The following is an 18,250-nucleotide window of genomic DNA, read 5'->3' as shown; positions in this document are numbered from 1 at the left end:
CTGCATGCCTGTTCTTATTGTGTGACTGAAGGAGGGGGAGTTTGGGGGGAAGGAGTTGGTCTGGTCATGGTGATTCTGGGCAGAGCCCCTCCTGGACCCTGAGATCCAGACAGCTGCACGGTATGGGCTGGTAGAGTACTGCAGGGGGTCTGGAGGGTATGCACCTGAGGAACCTGGGACATTATCTGTCTATCTACTGGTCTGTCTGCCTGTCTGTCTGCCTGTCTGTCTCCCCCTGTCTGTCATATGGTCTACCTCGGAGGCCTTCTCCAGAAGCTGGGCCAGGGGGTGGGGGAGTGGAGAAGCTGGCGACAGAGGTGCTCTTTGAACCCTGTAAAGGGTTCCAGTAACCCAGGCTGGACTGGGACCGGGGTGGGACACACCCCTCCTCCTCCTCCCACAGACACCCCAACGTCGTCCCCCGTCTCCCCCAGTCCCTCAGCCTCCTTGTGTTGGAAATGGGCAGTCTTCTCAGGGGTGGTTTCAGAGGACGGATGGGGCAACGCTGGAGCTGAGACTGGGACTGTGGCTGTCTCAGGTTGCTGCTGTTCTCGGCTTTGGACCATGTGATGCTCAGTCTGATCAACAGCATCTCTCTCCTCCCCTGGGTTGGAGCCCTTGGTTCAGTCCACTCAGTCCTTCCTTGGGTTAAAGCCTTTGGATCGGTCCACTCAGAGGAGTATGGAGGGGGGTTATCTCTCAGAAGATGTGGCTGGAATCTGTATACTTTCTCAGGACCGATGGTGTTAGATACAGCGCAGGTGGATGTAGAAGAGAGGACTCTGGGATACAGGGGTTTCCTATCTTCCTCTGCCTTCCTGGTTTGTGTTTCATTGTTAGGGGTGATAGGGTACACGGCCTGCAGCACGGGGCTGTGGAACGTGATGCGTTGGGTCTTGGGTGGAGGTTGATCAGAAATTACCTTGGACATGGTCACAACAGGTACTTCGAGGAGGTCCTCATTATTAAAACTCTTCTTCAGACCAACAGCCTTCTTCTCTGGAAGTCCAGGGGGAATGTCTCCCTGCTTCTTCAGACCAACAGCCTCCTTCTCTGGAAGTCCAGGGGGAATGTCTCCCTGCTTCTTCAGACCAACAGCCTCCTTCTCTGGAAGTCCAGGGGGAATGTCTCCCTGCTTCTTCAGACCAACAGCCTCCTTCTCTGGAAGTCCAGGGGGAATGTCTCCCTGCTTCTTCAGACCAACAGCCTCCTTCTCTGGAAGTCCAGGGGGAATGTCTCCCTGCTTCTTCAGACCAACAGCCTCGCTTCTCTGGAAGTCCAGGGGGAATGTCTCCCTGCTTCGTCAGACCAACAGCCTCCTTCTCTGGAAGTCCAGGGGTGACATCTCCCTTCTTCTTCAGACCAACAGCCTCCTTCTCTGGAAGTCCAGGGGTGACGTCTCCCTGCTTCTTCAGACCAACAGCCTCCTTCTCTGGAAGTCCAGGGGTGACGTCTCCCTTCTTCTCAGGCCTACAGCAACAGGTGATAGACAAAATGTGAATTGAGACTGAGAATTCAGTCTTACCATCATGCAAATCAGAGAGATAGAGAGACAACAAGGACATGTAGGGGCTCTGATTTCTAACGTGTTTAAAGAGATTTCATATTTTCTCTGTGAAAATGGCTGTAATTTCTAGTATAAATGTTGTACATTGACATTAATGTCAGAGTCAGTTTGCAGAGTGAACACAGCAGCACAGTATATTCTCCTAAACAAGCTCCGTGTTTTATACCCCTGGAGAGATCCATCCTCTGTTTTATGAATTGTTCTGAATCTTCTCATTATTGTGTTAGGGGTGGATATCTCAATTCAATAAAAGACCAATAAAATATTGAATCACCAGCAGTTTGTTCGTTCCACTAATGATGCTTTGACATTTTAACTTTATTCAAAGGAACACCGAAACTCCAATATCACTTACAGTGAATAAATTATTTGGGGCAAAAATGGAGACATTATGAAATGCACTCTGGTAAACCCGAGGTGATGTAGACAATATTAAATTAAGAACCTCATTTCAGGCTTTACTAGAAAGCTAGCCCTCCGTATTGGCTGTTTGACAGAAAGCTAGCCCTCCGTATTGGCTGTTTGACAGAAAGCTAGCCCTCCGTATTGGCTGTTTGACAGAAAGCTAGCCCTCCGTATTGGCTGTTTGACAGAAAGCTAGCCCTCCGTATTGGCTGTTTGACAGAAAGCTGGCCCTCCGTATTGGCTGTTTGACAGAAAGCTAGCCCTCCGTATTGGCTGTTTGACAGAAAGCTAGCCCTCCGTATTGGCTGTTCGACAGAAAGCTAGCCCTCCGTATTGGCTGTTCGACAGAAAGCTAGCACTCCGTATTGGCTGTTCGACAGAAAGCTAGCCCTCCGTATTGGCTGTTCGACAGAAAGCTAGCCCTCCGTATTGGCTGTTCGACAGAAAGCTAGCCCTCCGTATTGGCTGTTCGACAGAAAGCTAGCCCTCCGTATTGGCTGTTCGACAGAAAGCTAGCCCTCCGTATTGGCTGTTTGACAGAAAGCTGGCCCTCCGTATTGGCTGTTTGACAGAAAGCTAGCACTCCGTATTGGCTGTTTGACAGAAAGCTAGCCCTCCGTATTGGCTGTTTGACAGAAAGCTAGCCCTCCGTATTGGCTGTTTGACAGAAAGCTGGCCCTCCGTATTGGCTGTTTGACAGAAAGCTGGCCCTCCGTATTGGCTGTTTGACAGAAAGCTAGCCCTCCGTATTGGCTGTTTGACAGAAAGCTAGCCCTCCGTATTGGCTGTTTGACAGAAAGCTAGCCCTCCGTATTGGCTGTTTGACAGAAAGCTAGCCCTCCGTATTGGCTGTTTGACAGAAGCTGGCCCTCCGTATTGGCTGTTTGACAGAAAGCTAGCCCTCCGTATTGGCTGTTTGACAGAAAGCTAGCCCTCCGTATTGGCTGTTTGACAGAAAGCTGGCCCTCCGTATTGGCTGTTTGACAGAAAGCTAGCCCTCCGTATTGGCTGTTTGACAGAAAGCTAGCCCTCCGTATTGGCTGTTTGACAGAAAGCTAGCCCTCCGTATTGGCTGTTTGACAGAAAGCTGGCCCTCCGTATTGGCTGTTTGACAGAAAGCTGGCCCTCCGTATTGGCTGTTTGACAGAAAGCTAGCCCTCCGTATTGGCTGTTTGACAGAAAGCTCGCCCTCCGTATTGGCTGTTTGCATTCCAGAAGCACTTCCTTTTCATTTCATATTGAGCCACTTTACGCCCATTTTATTAGTCCAACTGCGTTCCATGCTAGAAGTGATTGTGGTGTGTGTGTGTGTGTGTGTGTGTGTGTGTGTGTGTGTGTGTGTGTGTGTGTGTGTGTGTGTGTGTGTGTGTGTGTGTGTCTGTATGAGTGTGTAAACTGCATGGCCCTCACAACTCTCCAGTTTCGCTCAGGCTCTTAACGTCTCTCTCCAACTGCTCTCTCCCTCTTTCTCTCACCAGATAGACAAATGAATGTTGCAGAGCTCCTCTCCCCCTGCCTCCCCCTCTTTCCGCCCTGCTTCCCCCTTCTCCTCCTGCCTCAGGCAGCAGACTAACCAGCCTTTAAATCATTAATAAGCAGAAAATGAAACTGCATATGTCTGCTGCCGGAGATATTGACTAGGCACTTCTTTCTCCTCTTCACCTCTCTTTCATTTGATGCCGTGAATTTAACCAACAAGCCACTCATATTTAGAGGAGCTAAAGCTGTGAAAAACGGATTACTGTATGTAGACTACAGCTGGGGAGGGATGATTGCTGTATGTATGTATGTATGTATGTATGTATGTATGTATGCATGCATGTAGACTATACCTGAGGGATGATTGCTGTATGTATGCATGTATGTATGCATGCATGCATGCATGTATGTATGTATGTAGACTATACCTGGGAAGGGATGTTTGCTGTATGCATGTATGTATGTATGTATGTATGTAGACTATACCTGGGAAGGGATGTTTGCTGTATGTATGTATGTATGTATGTATGTATGTATGTATGTATGTATGTATGTATGTAGACTATACCTGAGGAGGGATGACTGATGTATGTATGTATGTATGTATGTATGTATGTATGTATGTATGTATGTAGACTATACCTGGGAAGGGATGTTTGCTGTATGTATGTATGTATGTATGTATGTATGTATGTATGTATGTATGTATGTATATGTATGTATATGTATATATGTATATATATGACTATACCTGGGAAGGGATGTTTGTATGTATGTATGTATGTATGTATGTATGTATGTATGTATGTATGTATGTATGTATGTATGTATGTATGTAGACTATACCTGGGAAGGGATGTTTGCTGTATGTATGTATGTATGTATGTATGTATGTATGTATGTATGTATGTATGTATGTATGTATGTAGGAAAGAATGTAGACTATACCTGGGGAGGGATGATTGCTGTATGAATGTAGACTATACCTGGGGAGGGATGATTGCTGTACGTAGACTATACCTGGGGAGGGATGATTGCTGTATGTAGACTATACCTGGGGAGGGATGATTGCTGTATGTAGACTATACCTGGGGAGGGAGAAGCGTGAGACTCCATTATTAGCAGTACTGAGGCGGGGTCCCCCAGGGGTGTGTCCTGACGCCCCTGTAGATTTACTGTGTGAGTAGCTCCTCTCCCTCACATTGGGTTGTGAGTAATTAGTTAGAACCTACATGGAGAAAGGTATCGAACCTGTACCCAGCTGGACCTGGGGGTCTCTCCTGGTGCAGAGGCTCATGGGTTCTGGTAGATTTGATGATGGGTGGAAGTCTGGAACATCCCAGGTAGCCAGTTCCCCTCAATTCCAGACTGGCTCTATGACAAACAAAGACACATCCACTGAGTATTAAAACATTAGGAACACCTGCTCTTTCCATTACATACTGTAGACATGACCAGGTCAATCCAGCTGAAAGTTATGATCCCTTATTGATGTCACACGTTAAGTCTACTTCAATCAGTGTAGATGAAAGCGAGGAGACAGGTATAAGAAGGATTTTTAAGCTTTGAGACATGGATTGTGTATGTGTGCCATTCAGAGGGTGAATGGGCAACATAACTTATTTTAGTGCCTTTGAACAGGGTATGTTAGTAGGTGCCAGGTGCACCGGTTGGTGTCAAGATCTGCAACGCTGCTGGGTTTTTACACACTCAACAGTTTCCTGTGTGTATCAAGAATGGTCCACCACCCGAAGGACATCCAGCCAACTGGACACAACTGTAGGAAGCATTGGAGTCAACATGGGCCAGCATCCCTGTGGAACGCTTTCCACACCTTGTAGAGTCCATGCCCCGACTAATTGAGGCTGTTCTGAGTGCAAAAGGGGGAAGGGTGCAACTCAATATTAAGGTGTTCCTAATGTTTGGTATAGTAAGTGTATAGACATGGGGTTATATTGACTCATATAGACATGGGGTTATATTGACTCATATAGACATGGGGTTATATAGACTCATATAGACATGGGGTTATATTGACTCATATAGACATGGGGTTATATTGACTCATATAGACATGGGGTTATATTGACTCATATAGACATGGGGTTATATTGACACATATAGACATGGGGTTATATAGACTCATATAGACATGGGGTTATATAGACTCATATAGACATGGGGTTATATTGACTCATATAGACATGGGGTTATATTGACTCATATAGACATGGGGTTATATAGACTCATATAGACATGGGGTTATATAGACTCATATAGACATGGGGTTATATAGACTCATATAGACATGGGGTTATATAGACTCATATAGACATGGGGTTATATAGACTCATATAGACATGGGGTTATATAGACTCATATAGACATGGGGTTATATAGACTATATAGACTCATATAGACATGGGGTTATATTGACTCATATAGACATGGGGTTATATAGACTTCATATAGACATGGGGTTATATAGACTCATATAGACATGGGGTTATATAGACTCATATAGACATGGGGTTATATAGACTCATATAGACATGGGGTTATATAGACTCATATAGACATGGGGTTATATAGACATGGGGTTATATAGACTCATATAGACATGGGGTTATATAGACTCATATAGACATGGGGTTATATTGACTCATATAGACATGGGGTTATATAGACTCATATAGACATGGGGTTATATTGACTCATATAGACATGGGGTTATATTGACTCATATAGACATGGGGTTATATAGACATGGGGTTATATAGACTCATATAGACATGGGGTTATATAGACTCATATAGACATGGGGTTATATAGACTCATATAGACATGGGGTTATATAGACTCATATAGACATGGGGTTATATTGACTCATATAGACATGGGGTTATATAGACTCATATAGACATGGGGTTATATTGACTCATATAGACATGGGGTTATATTGACTCATATAGACATGGGGTTATATAGACTCATATAGACATGGGGTTATATAGACTCATATAGACATGGGGTTATATTGACTCATATAGACATGGGGTTATATAGACTCATATAGACATGGGGTTATATTGACTCATATAGACATGGGGTTATATAGACTCATATAGACATGGGGTTATATAGACTCATATAGACATGGGGTTATATAGACTCATATAGACATGGGGTTATATAGACTCATATAGACATGGGGTTATATAGACTCATATAGACATGGGGTTATATAGACTCATATAGACATGGGGTTATATTGACTCATATAGACATGGGGTTATATTGACTCATATAGACATGGGGTTATATTGACTCATATAGACATGGGGTTATATAGACTCATATAGACATGGGGTTATATAGACTCATATAGACATGGGGTTATATAGACTCATATAGACATGGGGTTATATTGACTCATATAGACATGGGGTTATATAGACTCATATAGACATGGGGTTATATAGACTCATATAGACATGGGGTTATATAGACTCATATAGACATGGGGTTATATAGACTCATATAGACATGGGGTTATATAGACTCATATAGACATGGGGTTATATAGACTCATATAGACATGGGGTTATATAGACTCATATAGACATGGGGTTATATAGACTCATATAGACATGGGGTTATATAGACTCATATAGACATGGGGTTATATAGACTCATATAGACATGGGGTTATATAGACTCATATAGACATGGGGTTATATAGACTCATATAGACATGGGGTTATATAGACTCATATAGACATGGGGTTATATAGACTCATATAGACATGGGGTTATATAGACTCATATAGACATGGGGTTATATAGACTCATATAGACATGGGGTTATATAGACTCATATAGACATGGGGTTATATAGACTCATATAGACATGGGGTTATATTGACTCATATAGACATGGGGTTATATTGACTCATATAGACATGGGGTTATATTGACTCATATAGACATGGGGTTATATAGACTCATATAGACATGGGGTTATATAGACTCATATAGACATGGGGTTATATAGACTCATATAGACATGGGGTTATATAGACTCATATAGACATGGGGTTATATAGACTCATATAGACATGGGGTTATATAGACTCATATAGACATGGGGTTATATAGACTCATATAGACATGAGGTTATATAGACTCCAGTTCAATCCAAAGCATTTTCCCTCAGGGACAGGAAGTGTTGCATGTCGAGGAGTGGTCTTGATAGAAACATGTCAATAAAAGAAGTGAGGAAGTACCTGGGGTCAGGATGAATCTTAGTAACAGGGGGCAGTCTGAGCTCGGGGATGGTGTGTCTCTTCGGGAACCCCCGTGACCTTTTCACCTTTGAGGCGTGACTCAGGGTGCTTCTCATACTGGGCATGCTCCGTAGGCTCAGCGTCTCTTCCTGGTCTTCCTCCTCCAGCGCTCCTCTTCTCGTTCCACCAGGCAGCGGGGCCAAATCTCTAGTCACATCCTGAACAAAATGAAAACACAGTGGGGGTGGGGGTTGTGTTCATATGATGCTCTGTCTGAAAACCCTATCTGACCTTTCCAGATCTACAGGAAGGGCGTAGAGGGTCGAAGACTGGGGGTCAATTTGAGATCTAACAATCAACCACTGTGTATTGATCATTTCAAGAAGTCTGTGCTTTCCCTAAACCCTATTCCAGAGTGTTAGAAGAGAGGATAGTATCTGTATGAAGATGACTTACTAGCTGCTGCTTCCTATACTTTACCTTACGGTGCTGCAGGTAGGCTGGCTCTGAGTAGTATGAGAGGACAGGGGAAACGGTCTCTCTGTGGGGTGACTGGGTTCTCTTCTTGATCCTGGGGAGGTGCATCTTAAGGAAGTACTGCTGATCAGAGGGCCTGTCCACAAGAGACATGGATGTTTCCTCAGAATGGACAAGGAAACAGGGTTATATATATATATCGTTGGTACCTATGAAGCTACGTTGTACAACTTTTCTAGAAATAAACAATGTCACAACTTGAAACTGTCTGCAGCATCAAAGTATATCCAATCCTGATATTGTGTAGTGTGTGTACAACTTCCCTAGAGATAAAGAAACGTTGTTTATCGTCAACGTATATCCAATCCTGATATTGGACAACTTCTTCAGAGACATACAAACTCATAACTTCAAACTTTTTTTGCATCAATTTATATATATTGGAAACACACTCACCAGCCTCTTGTTCCTTCCATGAAGTGTTTCTTTGTCAGCTCAGGATGCTGCTGTTGTCCTCATATCTACTGTAGAAGAGCCGGGAGACAGAAAATAGCTTAAAAACCTTTAAATTACGTTTCCAAACTGAGAATTAATCTAAACATTCCTATTCATTAGAATGAGTCTTTTTGTTGTGGTAATTATTCATTCTTTCAACCCAAGCCAGCAGCACCGGTAAGATTCTATTAGTGCGGAAAGCTATTTGCATATAAATAGCATTTTGCTGCATTAATTCCAGCTCTGGGCAGAGGAAAACATGTTTAATGATTGCTTGGGTGTTAATCTGACAAACTGATTCAAGAGAAGTCTTTTAAATTAACCCAGTTTGTGTTTTTAAAGGTAAATTGTTGATTAAGTTTAAAATTTGCCATGAAATAACCGGTTGTATCTGGTCCTCTCCCGTCTCTCTCCCAAAACACAACCTTGAAAATACTCCGTCAAGTCATTTCAAGTGGTCCTTAACCCTCACATGAACTAGGGAATGCTGCCTATAACCTCATGATAATTCTGAGTATTCAGAAAAAATCAGATGTCTGGCGTGTGACAAAGCTCTTTCTTGAGTTGAAGAACAAACTCAAATGTGCTTAGCATTTCTGCAGAATAAAGCTATAGCATACATCTACCTTAAAGACACTGAGTTAAGTTACTGTGTAAAGTTCAGTAGTGAGACGTACCTGAGTGCTGGTCATGTCAGCCGTTGAGCAGGGTGGATAGTGGGAGGTAAAGTGTTGAGGCTCTTGCTGCCTGCCCCCTCCTACCTCTTGCAGAGAACACCATGAACTAACACTGAGGGGATAGGTCAGCTCTAAAATCCCAGTTATTAAGCCACCCCACTGCTGCTGATTGGTTCTTCTATGGGGACAGCCAAATAAAACTTTTGGAACCTTTTTTCCCCCCCTAAGAGTGTAGCTGTCTATGACATCCTAAGCTAGCCATATCAGGGCTAGGGGCTGGCTGTACTCCTTTAATAAGACCCCACACAAAACAGGGACGACTCAGTCTGAAGAACAGCCAAGGAACAGGGACCGCTCCGTCCGAAGGAACAGGGACCGCTCAGTCCGAAGGAACAGGGACCGCTCCGTCTGAAGGAACAGGGACCGCTCCGTCTGAAGGAACAGGGACCGCTCCGTCTGAAGGAACAGGGACCGCTCCGTCTGAAGGAACAGGGACCGCTCCGTCTGAAGGAACAGGGACCGCTCCGTCTGAAGGAACAGGGACCGCTCCGTCTGAAGGAACAGGGACCGCTCCGTCTAAGGAACAGGGACCACTCCGTCTAAAGGAACAGGGACCACTCCGTCTAAAGGAACAGGGACCACTCCGTCTAAAGGAACAGGACTACTCCGTCTGAAGGAACAGGGACCGCTCCGTCTGAAGGAACAGGGACCACTCCGTCCGAAGGAACAGGGACCACTCCGTCCGAAGGAACAGGGACCACTCAGTCCGAAGGAACAGGGACCACTCCGTCCGAAGGAACAGGGACCACTCCGTCCGAAGGAACAGGGACTACTCCGTCTGAAGGAACAGGGACCACTCCGTCTAAAGGAACAGGGACCACTCAGTCTAAAGTCCATTCCAAAGGGACTCTCTATTCTAATTATTCATGAGTGAGTTTCTGAGTAATACAGGGAGTACTCAGTACTGTAACGCTGTGAGGTGAACCTGATATAACAGACGTAGTGTGACCTGTTAGACCTATTACTGTAAGACATTACCACAGTTGATTGCATCAGAGTAGATTTAGGCTACCATCATCTAGATTTATAGGATTTTACCTTGAGGGTTGAAATGATTTTGCCCTTACAGTATGTGCTTTTTTTCAGGTATACCATTATCACTGATTAACAGAACAAAACATTACCTAAACTATGAACTTATTTCCTCTGACTGGTATCCTGAGTTGAGCCCTGTGTTTGAGAGATCTGTGAGTTTACCCCTGTGTTTGAGAGATCTGTGAATTTAGCCCTGTGTTTGAGAGATATGTGCTTGAGAGATCTGTGAGTTGAGCCCTGTGTTTGATAGGAGACCTGTGAGTTGAGCCCTGTGTTTGAGAGGAGACCTGTGAGTTGAGTCCTGTGTTTGAGAAGAGACCTGTGAGTTGAGCCCTGTGTTTGAGAGGAGACCTGTGAGTTGAGTCCTGTGTTTGAGAAGAGACCTGTGAGTTGAGCCCTGTGTTTGAGAGGAGACCTGTGAGTTGAGCCCTGTGTTTGAGAGGAGACCTGTGAGTTGAGCCCTGTGTTTGAGAGGAGACCTGTGAGTTGAGCCCTGTGTTTGAGAGGAGACCTGTGAGTTGAGCCCTGTGTTTGAGAGGAGACCTGTGAGTTGAGCCCTGTGTTTGAGAGACCTTTGAGCCGGCTGTTTTGAGAGATCTGTGATTTGAGCCCTGTGTTTGAGAGATCTTGATTTGAGCCCTGTGTTTGAGAGATTGTAAGTTGAGCCCTGTGTTTGAGAGATATGTAGTTGAGCCCTGTGTTTGAGAGATATGTAAGTTGAGCCCTGTGTTTGAGAGATATGTAAGTTGAGCCCTGTGTTTGAGAGATATGTAAGTTGAGCCCTGTGTTTGAGAGATATGTAAGTTGAGCCCTGTGTTTGAGAGATATCTGTGTTTGTGATTAGATACAGTGGGGGAAAAAAGTATTTAGTCAGCCACCAATTGTGCAAGTTCTCCCACTTAAAAAGATGAGAGAGGCCTGTAATTTTCATCATAGGTACACGTCAACTATGACAGACAAAATGAGAAAAAAATATCCAGAAAATCACATTGTAGGATTTTTAATGAATTTATTTGCAAATTATGGTGGAAAATAAGTATTTGGTCACCTACAAACAAGCAAGATTTCTGGCTCTCACAGACCTGTAACTTCTTCTTTAAGAGGCTCCTCTGTCCTCCACTCGTTACCTGTATTAATGGCACCTGTTTGAACTTGTTATCAGTATAAAAGACACCTGTCCACAACCTCAAACAGTCACACTCCAAACTCCACTATGGCCAAGACCAAAGAGCTGTCAAAGGACACCAGAAACAAAATTGTAGACCTGCACCAGGCTGGGAAGACTGAATCTGCAATAGGTAAGCAGCTTGGTTTGAAGAAATCAACTGTGGGAGCAATTATTAGGAAATGGAAGACATACAAGACCACTGATAATCTCCCTCGATCTGGGGCTCCACGCAAGATCTCACCCCGTGGGGTCAAAATTATCACAAGAACGGTGAGCAAAAATCCCAGAACCACACGGGGGGACCTAGTGAATGACCTGCAGAGAGCTAGGACCAAAGTAACAAAGCCTACCATCAGTAATACACTACGCCGCCAGGGACTCAAATCCTGCAATGCCAGACGTGTCCCCCTGCTTAAGCCAGTACATGTCCAGGCCCGTCTGAAGTTTGCTAGAGAGCATTTGGATGATCCAGAAGAGGATTGGGAGAATGTCAGATGAAACCAAAATCTAACTTTTTGGTAAAAACTCAACTCGTCGTGTTTGGAGGACAAAGAATGCTGAGTTGCATCCAAAGAACACCATATCTACTGTGAAGCATGGGGGTGGAAACATCATGCTTTGTGGCTGTTTTTCTGCAAAGAGACCAGGACGACTGATCCGTGTAAAGGAAAGAATGAATGGGGCCATGTATCGTAAGATTTTGAGTGAAAACCTCCTTCCATCAGCAAGGGCATTGAAGATGAAACATGGCTGGGTCTTTCAGCATGACAATGATCCCAAACACACCGCCCGGGCAACAAAGGAGTGGCTTCGTAAGAAGCATTTCAAGGTCCTGGAGTGGCCTAGCCAGTCTCCAGATCTCAACCCCATAGAAAATCTTTGGAGGGAGTTGAAAGTCAGTGTTGCCCAGCGACAGCCCCAAAACATCACTGCTCTAGAGGAGATCTGCATGGCGGAATGGGCCAAAATACCAGCAACAGCGTGTGAAAACCTTGTGAAGACTTACAGAAAACGTTTGACCTGTGTCATTGCCAACAAAGGGTATATAACAAAGTATTGAGATAGACTTTTGTTATTGACCAAATACTTATTTTCCACCATAATTTGCAAATAAATTCATTAAAAATCCTACAATGTAATTTTCTGGATTTATTTTTAAATTTTGTCTGTCATAGTTGACGTGTACCTATGATGAAAATTACAGGCCTCTCATCTTTTTAAGTGGGAGAACTTGCACAATTGGTGGCTGACTAAATACTTTTCCCCCCCACTGTATTAAACTCTAGTTGCATCGGGGACCCCCACCTGATTCAACTTGTCAACTAATCACCAAGCCCTTGAATAGGTGAATCAGGTGAGCTTGTTGAGAACTACAACAACATTGTGAAACGTCTGGGAGACCCCGAAGGGAGGGTTGAGAAACACGGCTTTAGACGAGGCTCAGTGGACTGTGAACATTCCTGTCAGCACAGACACAGAGAGGGACTGAGAGGACCAGCCTGCATACTTCTGTTACCTACCAGGCTGGTCCTCTCTGTTACCTCCTTTATAGTAGAAGAGGAGATAACAGAGAGGACCAGCCTGAACAATGTAGAAAGATCCAACAGCCAGAGGACCAGCCTGACAATGTGATGCTCAGAGGAGAGCTCTTAACAGCCAGAGGACCAGACTGGTACTGTAGAAGAGGAGATAACAGAGAGGACCAGCCTGAACAATGTAGAAGAGGAGATAACAGAGAGGACCAGCCTCCTACTGTAGATCCCAGAGGAGACCTAACAGCCCAGAGGGACCAACCTGGACTACTGTGGTGTCTCCAGAGGAGAGCTCTCCTAACAGAGAGACCAGCGTAGAAGAGGAGACTAACAGAGGGACCACCCTGGACAATGTCTCCCAGAGGAGATCTCCTAACAGGCCACACCAGAGGGTCTAACCACCTCCTACTGTGATGTCTCCCAGAGGAGAGCTCTCCTAACAGGCCACACCAGACGGACTAACCACCTCCTACTGTGATGTCTCCCAGAGGAGAGCTCTCCTAACAGGCCACACCAGAGGGACTAACCACCTCCTACTGTGATGTCTCCCAGAGGAGAGCTCTCCTAACAGGCCACACCAGAGGGACTAACCACCTCCTACTGTGATGTCTCCCAGAGGAGAGCTCTCCTAACAGGCCACACCAGAGGGTCTAACCACCTCCTACTGTGATGTCTCCCAGAGGAGAGCTCTCCTAACAGGCCACACCAGACGGTCTAACCACCTCCTACTGTGATGTCTCCCAGAGGAGAGCTCTCCTAACAGGCCACACCAGAGGGTCTAACCACCTCCTACTGTGATGTCTCCCAGAGGAGAGCTCTCCTAACAGGCCACACCAGAGGGACTAACCACCTCCTACTGTGATGTCTCCCAGAGGAGAGCTCTCCTAACAGGCCACACCAGAGGGTCTAACCACCTCCTACTGTGATGTCTCCCAGAGGAGAGCTCTCCTAACAGGCCACACCAGAGGGACTAACCACCTCCTACTGTGATGTCTCCCAGAGGAGAGCTCTCCTAACAGGCCACACCAGAGGGACTAACCACCTCCTACTGTGATGTCTCCCAGAGGAGAGCTCTCCTAACAGGCCACACCAGAGGGACTAACCACCTCCTACTGTGATGTCTCCCAGAGGAGAGCTCTCCTAACAGGCCACACCAGAGGGACTAACCACCTCCTACTGTGATGTCTCCCAGAGGAGAGCTCTCCTAACAGACCACACCAGCATCACACACATTCCAGACACTACAATCATTAGCTCCCTCACATAATCCACACAGAGCACACACTCACCAAGCATTGAGCTGTTGTTGTTAGTTCCAGCATATATAGACCATTTACAGGGAACTATCCAATGAAGTGGGACCTAAATACCTGATAGTCTTTCTGTCATTGTTTATTTTTTTATTTTTTTGCAGTTTCAGAGATAAGTTAATGTTGTTTGGAGAGAAATAAACTAGCTCACTTAATGTTGTTTGGAGAGAAATAATTTGTACCTTTATTTAACTAGGCAAGTCAGTTAAGAACAAATTCTTATTTACAATGATGGACTATCGCGGAACTGTCCAAGGGCAGAAGAACAGATTTTTACCTTGTCTTCTCGGGGATTCGATCCAGCAACCTTCCCGTTACTGGCTCGATGTTGTAACCACTAGGCTACCTGCTGCCCCAGGTAGCCTAGTGGTTAAATAAAACCAGTCAAAATTTTTCATTCTTTTTGGTTTTAATCTATAATATTTACTGATGACCACTGCTCCCTACTGGTAAATGGCAGAATGAAGTAAGTCCAAGGACCTCAACGGAGTCAAAGGCTACGTCCGAATTGACCATCCTTCCCCTGGAAGTGTGTATACCAGTGTAAACCTGCATACTTCAGGAGAAGGGTGGAGAATGGGGACACAACCTGAGGTATAGATGTCCACTCCAGTTTTCTCCTCCTTAATGAGCTAACTAAATTACCCTTCAACCTTCCAAAGCTTATTAGCAGCCCTCTAATTGACCCTTCACGTTAATTAATTAATTAGCTTACTTGCTAGCGTGGAACATTAGACACCATTTTCATCTGATCAGCAACAAAATGGGGACAAGTGAGGCATACGTTGAGTAACTTTACAGAAGTTAATTTCTGATTCTGAAGTGGCATGTAGCCTAGCGGTTAAAGTGTTGGTTCAGTAACTAAAAAGTTGCTGGTTCGAATACTTGAGCAGACGATGTGCCCTTGAGCAAGGCACTTAATCCTAATTTGCTCTAGGGGTACCATACTACTATGGCTAAACCCTGTAAAACCACACATTTCACTGACCTATCTGGTGTATGTGACAATAAAACATTATTATTTTGATGATGTGGGGTGTCCCTGCCATCTTTGACACGTATACGTGCTGATAGATGTACTTGTTAGGACTATAAAAGTGAACAGACACGGACCAGTCGTTTAGGGTTGAGTAGCTAGTGACCTTTGCAGAAATTGATTTTCTATGATGAACGTGATCTTTAAAGGTTTGGTTTTCATCAACTGAACGTATTATCGATGTTGGGTTATGAGGCTCACTGCAGTCAGTTAACACAGCAAAGGTTTGGTTTTTTGAAGAGAATCGGCACGTCTTTTACCATCTTTAGAATGATTGGTGAGTATTGGCCTGCTGCTTGGAGGATAGCATTACGGTACTGGCCTGCTGCTTGGAGGGCAGCATTATGGAACTGGCCTGCTGCTTGGAGGGTAGAATTATGGTACTGGCCTGCCGCTTGGAAGGTAGCATTATGGAACTGGCCTGCCGCTTGGAAGGTAGCATTATGGAACTGGCCTGCTGCTTGGAAGGTAGCATTATGGTACTGGCCTGCTGCTTGGAGGGTAGCATTATGGAACTGGCCAGCTGCTTGGAAGGTAGCATTATGGAACTGGCCTGCTGCTTGGAAGGTAGCATTATGGTACTGGCCTGCTGCTTGGAGGGTAGAATTATGGTACTGGCCTGCCGCTTGGAGGGTAGCATTATGGTACTGGCCTGCCGCTTGGAGGCCAAACACAACCATGGTCACACACTTGTAACTGCAACAACATCGGCTCTGGCTGCATGTCCGGGTATGGATAGGGCCCCCAAAAGGCTAGGGCCGGCTCTGGCTACATGTCCGGGTATGGTTAGGGCCCCCAAAATGAGTAGGGCTGGCTCTGGCTGCATGTCTGGGTATGGATAGGGCCCCCAAAAGGCTAGGGCCGGCTCTGGCTGCATTTCCGGGTATGGATAGGGCCCCCAAAAGGCTAGGGCCGGCTCTGGCTGCATATCTGGGTACGCAGACCCACTGCGGCCCCTCATGTGTTCAGATTTTTTGTGGCCCCCATCAAATGTGCCTATCATGAATGACAGCATTAATTCAGGCAGAAATTGACCTCTTTATTTGGGCATTTTTCCATAGATGGATTATTTACCATACCTCATCACACCTTAACTCTCAAGAGCATGAAATACTGAGCTTTATATACAGTTGAAGCCAGAAGTTTACATACACTTAGGTTGGAGTCATTAAAACTTGTTTTTCAACCACTCCACAAATGTCTTGTTAACAAACTAGTTTTGGCAAGTTGGTTAGGACATTACTTTGTGCATAACAAAAGTAATTTTTCCAACAATTGTTTACAGACAGATTATTTCACTTATAATTCACTGCATCACAATTCCAGTGGGTCAGAAGTTTACATACACTAAGTTGACTGTGCATTTAAACAGCTTGGAAAATTCCAGAAAATGTGATTGCTTTAGAAGCTTCTGATAAATGTCAATTAGCCTGAGTCAATTGGAGGTGTACTTCAAGGCCTACCTTCAAACTCAGTGCCTCTTTGCTTGACATCATGGGAAAATCAAAAGAAATCAGCCAAGACCTCAGAAAAAACCTCCACAAGTCTGATTCATCCTTGGGAGCAATTTCCAAATGCCTGAAGGTACCACGTTAATCTGTACAAACAATAGTATGCAAGTATAAACACCATGGGACCACGCAGCCGTCATACCGCTCAGGAAGGAGACGTGTTCTGTCTCCTAGAGATGAACGTACTTTGGTGCGAAAAGTGCAAATCAATCCCAGAACAACAGCAATGGACCTTGTGAAGATGCTGGAGGAAACGGGTACAAAAGTATCTATACCCACAGTAAAACAAGTCCTATATCGACATAACCTGAAAGGCCGCTCAGCAAGGAAGAAGCCACTGCTCCAAAACTGCCATAAAAAAGCCAGACTACGGTTTGCAACTGCACATGGGGACAAAGATTGTACTTTTTGGAGAAATGTCCTCTGGTCTGATGAAACAAAAATGGAACCGTTTGGCCATAATGACCATCGTTATGTTTGGAAGAAAAAGGGGGAGGCTAGCAAGCCGAAGAACACCATCCCAACCGTGAAACACGGGGGTGGCAGCATCATATTGTGGGGGTGCTTTGCTGCAGGAGGTACTGGTGCACTTCACAAAATAGATGGCATCATGAGAAGGAAAATTATGTGGATATATTGAAGCAACATCTCAAGACATCAGTCAAGAATTTAAAGCTTGGTCGCAAATGGACAATGACCCCAAGCATACTTCCAAAGTTGTGGAAAAATGGCTTTACGGACAGAAAAATCAAGGTATTGGAGTGGCCATCACTCAATCCTATAGAAAATTTGTGGGCAGAACTGAAAAAGTGTATGCGAGCAATGAGGCCTACAAACCTGACTCCATTACACCAGCTCTGTCAGGAGGAATGGGCCAAAATTCACCCAACTTATTGTAGGAAGCTTGTGGAAGGCTACCCAAAACATTTGACCCAACTTAAACAATTTAAAGGCAATGCTACCAAATACTAATTGAGTGTATGTAAACTTCTGACCCACTGGGAATGTGATGAAAGAAATAAAAGCTGAAAGAAATAATTCTCTATTATTCTGACATTTCACATTCTTAAAATGAAGTGTTGATCCTAACTGACCTGAAACAGGGAATATTTACTAGGATTAAATGTCAGGAATTGTGAAAAACTGAGTTTAAATGTATTTGGCTAAGGTGTATGTAAACTTCCCACTTCAACTGTATCTATACATATAAAC

The 18,250-nt window shown here is 44.7% G+C and overlaps 1 protein-coding gene across 2 annotated transcripts; it reads right to left on the bottom strand.

Annotated features, from left to right (window-relative positions):
• Positions 1-954: 954 nt before the first annotated feature.
• LOC106576636 (uncharacterized) lies at positions 955-9,488 on the bottom strand. Of its 2 annotated transcripts, none has more exons than XM_045711292.1 (6): positions 9,387-9,488; positions 8,671-8,738; positions 8,218-8,350; positions 7,738-7,955; positions 4,703-4,825; positions 955-1,470 (listed from the first exon to the last, which is right to left on the bottom strand). In XM_045711292.1, exons 2-6 carry the CDS (start codon positions 8,688-8,690, stop codon positions 966-968), a joined length of 999 nt encoding a protein of 332 aa, XP_045567248.1. In that variant the 5' UTR covers positions 8,691-8,738; positions 9,387-9,488; the 3' UTR covers positions 955-965. The 2 variants fall into 2 exon arrangements, with proteins under 2 accessions (XP_045567248.1, XP_045567249.1); XM_045711293.1 differs by having other exon boundaries at positions 8,671-8,735.
• Between the last annotated feature and the right edge of the window lie 8,762 nt (positions 9,489-18,250).

This window comes from Salmo salar, unplaced genomic scaffold, assembly GCF_905237065.1.
Source record: "Salmo salar unplaced genomic scaffold, Ssal_v3.1, whole genome shotgun sequence".
Taxonomy (NCBI): Eukaryota; Metazoa; Chordata; class Actinopteri; order Salmoniformes; family Salmonidae; genus Salmo; species Salmo salar.
Note: the sequence above shows the minus strand (reverse complement) of the source record. Positions and strands in the feature narration are given on the sequence as shown.